Genomic DNA, 8,893 nt, shown 5'->3' on the forward strand with positions numbered 1-8,893 from the left:
TATTGTTGTTATTTCTTACTAAAATTTTATCTATTTTATGTGTTGCAGGAAAAATGCCTAGAAGAAGATTAAGAGATCTTAGTATTGTACAGAATACTACAAATTCGGAAGAAGTAAGTACTGAACAGCAGACAGTTGTTGGATCTTCAAGCGTGCCGGAGACACTTGACGAGTCTGTGGAATTTCAAAGTAATGTTAAGTTTATTTTACAAATTGTATTAAATTTTATTACTAATTTATTTTTAAATTTCAATATAGTAATAATTTATTATTTTTCAGGTGAAAATGGTGGGACGCGCAGAGGTCGAGGACGTACGATCCTAACAGATTTATATAACTTAAATTCTGTCGAGCGTGTCAAAGTAACTAGAAACAGCCATGGTCAGCCTGTTGGACAAGAAGCTCGACTTTTAGCAGGCTATTTGGGCATTATAGCACGAAATGCCAATATGTTGCCCATCAACTACGAATCAAGGCATAACATGCATGATAGCAATAAAAATCAAGCTCTCTCTAATATTAAGGTAACAAAACGTTAATGTAATTATAATACTTTTGTTTAAGTTTCATTTATATTTACTTCCTAAACTTGTGTTTTTAGGATAGGTTTGCTTTAGAGGTCTCTGATGCCTATATCAAGAAGGCATTGGGTAAAAAATGGAGAGACAATAGAAGCATTTTGAAAAAAGAATATTTTAAAAAACCCATAAGCCTCGAAGAAAAATTGCAAAATGTCCCACCAGGAATGCTGAGGTACCAATGGGAAGATGCGACTCGATTTTGGAATTCGAAGAAAGGAGAGGTATTATGTACTAGGAAACTTTTATAAATTTTTCGGTTTATAGTATTTACTATATACGTAATAATAATTTCATTATGTAGGACCGTGAGCGAGTTGGAACAAGCAGCAGGCAAAAACAAAAATTTACTCACACGGCAGGGTCGAAAAGTTTTGCTTGTGTAGCTCAGGCCGAGGTACTATGGATTTATTAAATCTATCAAGTATTAATAACTTTTTACTATTAAATAATATTTTTACTACTATATTGTAGGAAGCCTCGTCTGGTCAAAAAGTTGGACGCCTTCAACTTCTTGACATTACGCATGAGAAAAAGATGGAACTCCGATGTCATCTGAGGCTGCAGAAATTATGGTATATTTACTTAATAAAATTGATTCATTATAAATATTTATAATATTTAATTATAATGTTTTAATTAAATGCGTTTTTATTAGTGTAATTTAAATAATGTTATGTTGTATTCCTTTTATTGTATATTTCGTTTCTAACTCTTTAACCGATTTATTAGGAGAAACTAAAAGATAAGAAGGCGAGTATGAAGCGATCGCTTGATCGATAGTTCTGTTAATTTTGAGGATATTGATAATGTAATTATTAATGAAGTTTTGGGTCCCGAAAGGTATGGTCGGGTTAGATTTCAAGGATCCGTGTTAACCCGACCCAATATTTTGGATCCACCTCGCACCAATACATGCCTTCCGGAGTCAAAGTCAAGTCAAGTTCGAGGTTAAAAGATCGATAGTTCAGATACAAGCTAGCACAGATGAGCAAATTTCTCAACTTAGAGCGGAGGGAGCAGCGAGGGAGGCGGAGCAGAACAGGAAATACAATGAACTCCAGCAGCAGCTTCAGTCTATGATGACTATGTTCCACCAATTTCAAAATCCGCCATCATAGGCATTTGTTTTCTTGTAACTTTTAACATTATTTTAAGAATATTTTGAATATTCATTTACAATTTATATAATATATTTTTCGTATAATTTTTTATTATTTAAATTTGCGTGTTTTGGTTGGGTTGGATTTCACGGTATATTTGCTGTTTTGTATTGAATTTCTTGCAAGAGGGTTGGATATAGGTGTAAAAATACATATTGCAAAACTGGGCAAATTAGCCGCTAAAAGTACAGGTCTATAGCAGCGTTTTTTATAAAAACGCTGCTAAAGGTCCTGGTCTTTAGCGGCGTTTTTTTATAAAAGCGCCGCTAAAAGTACAGGTCTATAGCGGCTTTTTTATAAAAGCGCCGCTACAAGTACAGGTATTTAGCGGCGTTTTTATAAAAGCGCCACTAAAGGTCCTGGTCTTTGGCGGCGTTTTTATAAGAGCGCCGCTAAAGGTCCTAAAAAACGCCGCTAATTTTTGTGGCGCTGCATATAGCGACGTTTTTTTAAAAGTATTAGCGGCACTTAAAAACGCTGCTAAAAGTCTATTTTCCTGTAGTGATTGTGTCAAATTCATAAATATTTAATAGAATATAAATCAGTCCAAATTTTCTAGACTTTAATTTATTACTTTTTTTTAATTAGATTAGTATTTAGTAGATTGATATTTTATAAGACATTATCAAATTCTTTTCTTTTTAATTTTCAATGTTTTTATAAGTAGAAAAAGAAAATTAAGATCAGAATTACAATATATAAACAACCCAATTGGAATGCTGGAATTAAAATATTTAATTAGTGATTTTAATTTCCTTATAAATGGATTTTAAACATGAAATTCCACAAAATTTCTTCCAGTTTTCCTTTCTTACATACAAAGCTTTTTTACATACCAAACTAACTCTTTAATTACAGCATCATCTACCTATTATCTTCCCTAAACAAAATCCAATATTTAATTAATGTGTCAAATAGTCTAGAACGCAAATCAGATTTTCAGTAGAATCGCACGATATCTTGAATCGGATAAGCTATAAATATAGATTTCAATTAAGCAACCAGTTTAATTAATTATTTAAGACCCTTATAATAATGATTACGTTCATCCTCAGTGGACTTTGCTTGTCAAATAAAATAAGCTTTGATTTTTGCTTCTTAAGTATGACAGATTTTCTATACGTCTCACACGTTATAATTATAATTATAAATTCCCGCCCAAAACACTCGAGAGAGAGAGAGAGAGAGGACGAAAATTTTCACGAAAGGGCGATAATCGACCGATGCAAGGTCTGGGAAACTTTCAAATGTGAAAGTAAATAAATCAAATTTCTCAGATCCAAACAAATATGATCGATGGATGCAAGGTCTGGGAAATTTTCAAATGTGAAACTTCGCCCCCTTTCTTCCAAAGTCTTCAGTCGTGAAGAAAGACTTAAATATGAGAAGTGGCGAAGAATTAAAATCTGAAATATTAAAAAACTGAACATTTATTGAATCTTCAACTCATTACAAAAGAATATTGTTTATATCCTAATGTATGTTACAACAGGTTTCGAATTTTACCAGCCGTTTAATTACTTATTGTCAAAGTGAGTAGACCATTTTGGTTTTCTTACAAAGAAATGATTCCATTTGGAATAAAAAAAAAAAAATTGTGGTTGAAGGCATCGAGTTATGCCTTAAAGAATGAAGGTATCTTCATACTTCTATACTATATTTATTCACGACCCTGAAGAATATATGTACTTCTCCTGTTTGAACTCTCAGCTTCCAGCTCCACTAAGTTCTTAAAGACAGCTTCAGTTGCAGAATTCAAGAACTCCGACCAGTCCCTACATGCCCAAAAATGGAAAAAAAAAAAGAAGAAGAAGCAAATTTAGATATTCATTCAATGATTTTATATTAAGATAACAATATTTCATTTCATCTTTCATAGTTCATAGTTCATACCCTTTTGAAGTGTCAAATGTAAGTCCGACAGTGTATTTGGCCTCCTCAAGAGCCCATTTAAACATTTGCAGTTGCTCACCCGAACGTATTCCATAATCCATAACCTGAAGCTGAGAAGGTTTCACATCACAAAATATTGGAATAACCCTTTTCTTATTCTCCATTAGAAGGGCGAGCTCTTGAAGGCAAAAGTAGGACTCGCAATAATTGGGCGAGAAGATTGCTACACCTAGTTTACAATCCCCAATAGCCGGCTTTATTTTCCCGAATAACCGATCACCAGGCTTCATGTTCCTACTATCCAAAAAAGGTCTTAAACCCAGCCTGAATAAATGATCATGAAGCAAACCGGCAATGGTTCTTTTGGTATCGATTCCTCGGTGGTTAATAAAGACGTCGCAAATGGGTCGAGTCTTTGCCGCTGCTTGGATTGAATTTCGGGTTCGAACTTGAACGAGTTTACGGCACAAGTTCTTGGCAGATGAAGAACAGCTCTGCTGCATTTGAGGAGGAGTTAATGATATAAATGATAACAATAATATGTTTGTTTCAAAGGTAAAATAGCTTTGATTCAAATATGTATAAATGGTGAGAGATTAGAGAGAGACAAAAGACGTCGGTGAGATGTAAGGTATTTATAGGGTTTATAACAAAACCAAATAATCTGATAAAATATTTGTTGAATGGGCTAAATTTCGATTTTCAATCGAAGAGTAGTATAAATTCTATGGGTTTTTGTTTGACATCATATTGAGTTAAAAAACGAAAGCATTCAATCACTTGACCTCTCAACCATTTTCGTCCGTTTTGGTATAATCCTTCAAACACGTTTAATATATAATTTTTTATCGTGTTCTCGGTTTATTGACACAGTCTCTCTTATCAAAGATCGCATTCGTATAATTAATATAATTTAATTAGTCCAAAAATACTAAAAGATAGAATTCACCTTTTTCTTTTGGGCCCTTCCAGAGGTCATTAAAAATTGACATGCTGTAGGGTATTGGTTCTTTTTTCTTTTCCTTTTTATCCTCTTTCTAATTAAAACCAATTTTTGGTAATACACAAAAGTGATCAAATCAAACAATAGTGATAATCACTTAGTCAAAGTGAGGATTGAATCTTCTATCATTGATTAAGGTCGGAAAAACTTTTACCATCTCACTTAATCTCTTGTCTATAATTTGTGAAGTAATGATTAATGAGTTAACTAATGTATTTGTTGTGTAATCAACAAGTGTTTAGTGTAATGGTAAGACGCGTTATACTTGAGGTGCAAGTTCGAATTAGAGGTGAGTATTTGATCAAATCAAATCAAATTGAGTGAAAAATTTCGAGTTAGTCGAGTTGACGAGTCTTATTTTATCATCCCAACTCGATTTATAATTTTTTTAGAATAGAGTTGAATAAATCTTTTCGAGTTAAATTAAAAAAACAAGTCGTCCATATTGAAATCTTATTGACAATATGACTAAATTTCAAGTTAAAAACATAAATACCATGTTTTTGAAGGCTCTTTTAAAAAAAATAAAAGAAAAAAAATACTATGACAAATTTTATTTTATGATTTACTTCTTCAAAGCCTCCAATTTATCGTTTTGGATTTAAAAAATATTATTTAGCATTTATATATTTAAGATTTTTAGTAATTTTATTTTTGAATATTTATTTATAAAATTTTGGAAAAAAATACGATTATTTTGAAATTTTTTGTAATTTTTCTAGAGGAATCAATTTGCATATTTTCAAAATTGTCAAGGATCTAAGAGGTATGTACTTCAATCTGTTATCCGAGTTGTAAAATTTAACTCGATTTAAACTCAAAAAACCAAATTACTTATTCAAGTTGATTTGAAAAAAACCGAATAACTTTACTCAATTAACTCAAAAAAAAATCAATTTTTTTGAATCGAATCAAGTTTTGTTCACCCCTAGTTTGAACCTTGGATATGACATTGTTGAGAGGGACAATCATGGCCCTGAACATGTAAAATACCAAAAAAGAAGAAGTGATGTAATGGCCTTTATTTTTCTAAACAATATTTTGTTTTTGAATTTATTTATTCTCAACCATAATAAAATTTTATTAAACCTAAACGGTTTAACTAACCAATAGTGGAAATGCTAAAACAAGCACATCTAACAAACTATAAAATACCTCAATTCAAAAGACACACACCTAAGCAAGCAAAAAAAAAAAAATGCAAGTTCTACCTAAATGTAAACAACTTATAAACTCCTAAAAGCAACGAAGCACAACAATAAGAACACTCCATAAAAGTACCTAAAGTTTAATTACACAATAGCTAAACTAAGTAAGAGAGCAAAACAAAACAACATGAAAATCATAAATCAAGCACACTCCTTAGCATCATCAATATTTGCAACTATGAATCTCCTTGGCAAACTCCAAACATCGTGACATTGGTAAATGCTATTATTTGTCATATATTCTAAATCCCCTCAAGGCATAAGCATGCACAAATAAGATGATCTCGAAATTCCTCACTGAGCAGTTTCCCACACCATCACTTACTCACCTAGAAATTACTTCAAGTCTTTGTAGCTTTCCTACTCAATTAATATTTTCCAGTCTCACAACTACCTCTTATTCCGCTCTAGTTGCACTATTTTTTTTCTTTGAGCTCAAGCTTCTTCAGCTTCCTTGGTGATGTCCTTAATCCAATATGCAAGTGTCAACCTCTTCAATATTTCTTAAGTCTCTAACATCCTCCGTTGAAATAGATTTATTCGTAAACTCTAACACATTTTTCCTTATTGAGCCATTAGCCTTTGCCTTTCCTTCTAATTTTTTTTCTAATTTTTCTTTCGTTGGTTTTTTTGAAATCTTTAAGTTTTGTAAACCATACAACATTATTTTCCAACCTTTTTATTTGATCCAACTAATCTTTCTACCAACTTCATTTTCAATCTCCAAGGTTGCATTAAAAGGTACCCTAACACCATTTCATTAGACTTTGAGTGGTTGCCTTATCACCTATTATGTTGTCTCTATTAGGCATGACATTTACCTTATAATTTGTTTCAAGCTACCTACTAGAGGTATCCACATAAACCAATTTATCTTGGCTATCACACCTTACATGAAAGTTGTCTATGCGTTATGAACATAAATGAAGTCAATTTTCATAAACTGAGCTTTGTACATATTGTTGCTACACAATAATATAATGCATTCACGAATTCTGGCTAAGCGCTTTGTTTTAACAACCATAAAGGCTTGGCTCATATCATTGGAATTCCACATATCCACATATACATAAATAAGATCTCCTAATAATGAACTAATTGAGCATGGTATGATAGTTCAAAGCACGAGCTAGTATCTCAAAACAAACTAAACTAACAATTTCGCATTCCAATACAAAATCCATCGACCAAAGGTAGAAATTAAGTAATCATTGACCAAGCCAAGACTACCCTTGCTCTTTCATATTCTTCAAAGTATCATAGTCATCAAATTGTTGGTGCTAGTTTTATCTCTCAACTACAATGCTAATTGCAACTTAACGAACAACTAGTACTAAAATAAAACTTTCCTTTTATGGATTGTCATATTTTTTACTCAAACTTCTTGGACATTTTATTTGATGGATCTTAAAGTGTGTTTACATCCCATTAGTGAACCTTAGAAAATTGGTTATGAGGTGATTGTATTGAAAATATCTCCTCAATGTTAACATTCATAATAACTAGTCTTCTATACGAATGAATTTGGATTGAATTGAAAGTATTTGATTTGAATGTTAACCTAAGAACTTTATGAGGTGATTACAACATTAGAAAATAGAATTATTTAGTAATTTATTAAATATATTATTATGTATATCACAAGGACTACATTGCAAGGTGATTAGAATTTATTAAGGAATTAAATAAGCCTTAATGAGAAATTTAACTAGGGACTTAAGTGCTAATAAACTATGATAAATTTGGTTAGCGGACTAATATAATCAAGTTCGTCAATCTCCACTAATATTATTATGCTTTAATTTATGGCTATTAGATATTGGTGGTTTAAGTTTAATTGAAATACTATTTAAGTTAATATATGTGTGTGTTGGTAAGTGGAAAATAAATGGGTCATCTCATTCATTCATCTTCTTTCCCCCCAATTGAACTAAGAATAAGGAAAAAAATCTCCAAGGTAAGAAGCTTTCCTTTAATAAATTTCATGAATTTCTGAACTTGGGAAGCTTGAAAAAGTGGACCTATTAGTTAGATACCTCAATTGTTGAAGTTAACTTGGTTCACCATTGTTGAAAACTTAGATATTAAGAGCTTGAATCCATGCATATTGGGGTCAAGCTTGAACCATGGTAGAATCATGCTAGAAATGAAGTGGAAAGTGTTGAATCAAAGCTTGACTAGGTTTTATTATTATAGCCATTAATGAATGTTTGAAGTTGGAAAGAGAAAGATGTTGAGAAATTTAGAGGAAAATGGTGTATATTGATAGATTGAGGCCTTTAGAGTATAGTTACAAATTTATATTTTGAAATAGTTGCAAATTTAGATTTTGAATTGATTGAGAGGATTGAGAGATAAAATAATTTTGGACATAAGGGTTAAATTATATGATGTGTCCATATAACATCCTAAAAATCGAGGGTTAGTAGAATCGGGTTTGTAAATTGAGAGAGAGTAGTCCTGCCTTAATTTTTGAGATTATATATGCACTTTTAGAAAATAAATGAGGTAGTGGTTTGTTGGTTAAGTGTTAGTGTAACGTTTCTTGAAACCCAAGTTCAAATCCCTTCTCTCATCATTTTTATTATTTTGCAAATTTTGCCTTAAACCCTAGTATGTGACATGCCTTTTTTTTTAAAAAAATAAATATTTCAAATTATATCAAGAATGAGTTATTAGTTTGATGGCTAAACATTAGTGAATTTATTCTTAAGGTCTTATGTAACACCCCAAACCTGGCCTGGACGTTATGGCCGAATCTGGCGATGTCACATTGAAGTGTTTTTTCGTAAAGTGCGAATTTGTTAAAAAACTCGCATTCTCTATTAAACCTTTATGTACGATCTTAAAAAAGCTTTCAAGTCTTGTTGTTAATTTTCAAAATGTACATCATTTGTCGAAAATAAATCATATTAAAACATCGTTATTTATTTTAAAACATTTTTTCTTGCGGAAGCTCTTAAAATTGTTTACGTATTCGTGGTATTTTTGAAAAATATTTATCTTTTTGAAAACCCGAGTCTTTTTCCTATTGCTAGCAGAATTAAA

The 8,893-nt window shown here is 31.5% G+C and overlaps 2 protein-coding genes across 2 annotated transcripts; one reads left to right on the forward strand and one right to left on the reverse strand.

The window, feature by feature from the left end:
* The first annotated feature begins 697 nt into the window (after positions 1-697).
* Positions 698-1,699, forward strand: LOC128293781 (uncharacterized). The gene is made up of 4 exons (XM_053029299.1): positions 698-802; positions 883-975; positions 1,053-1,153; positions 1,507-1,699. The coding sequence occupies exons 1-4, from the start codon at positions 746-748 to the stop codon at positions 1,697-1,699; spliced, it is 444 nt and encodes a 147-aa protein (XP_052885259.1). The 5' UTR covers positions 698-745.
* A 1,620-nt stretch (positions 1,700-3,319) lies between these two features.
* On the reverse strand, positions 3,320-4,385 carry LOC108484751 (TIR-only protein-like). Its single transcript, XM_017788653.2, has 2 exons — positions 3,635-4,385; positions 3,320-3,516 (listed from the first exon to the last, which is right to left on the reverse strand). The coding sequence occupies exons 1-2, from the start codon at positions 4,135-4,137 to the stop codon at positions 3,402-3,404; spliced, it is 618 nt and encodes a 205-aa protein (XP_017644142.1). The 5' UTR covers positions 4,138-4,385; the 3' UTR covers positions 3,320-3,401.
* Positions 4,386-8,893: the final 4,508 nt, after the last annotated feature.

This window comes from Gossypium arboreum, chromosome 6 (genome assembly GCF_025698485.1).
Source record: "Gossypium arboreum isolate Shixiya-1 chromosome 6, ASM2569848v2, whole genome shotgun sequence".
Taxonomy (NCBI): Eukaryota; Viridiplantae; Streptophyta; class Magnoliopsida; order Malvales; family Malvaceae; genus Gossypium; species Gossypium arboreum.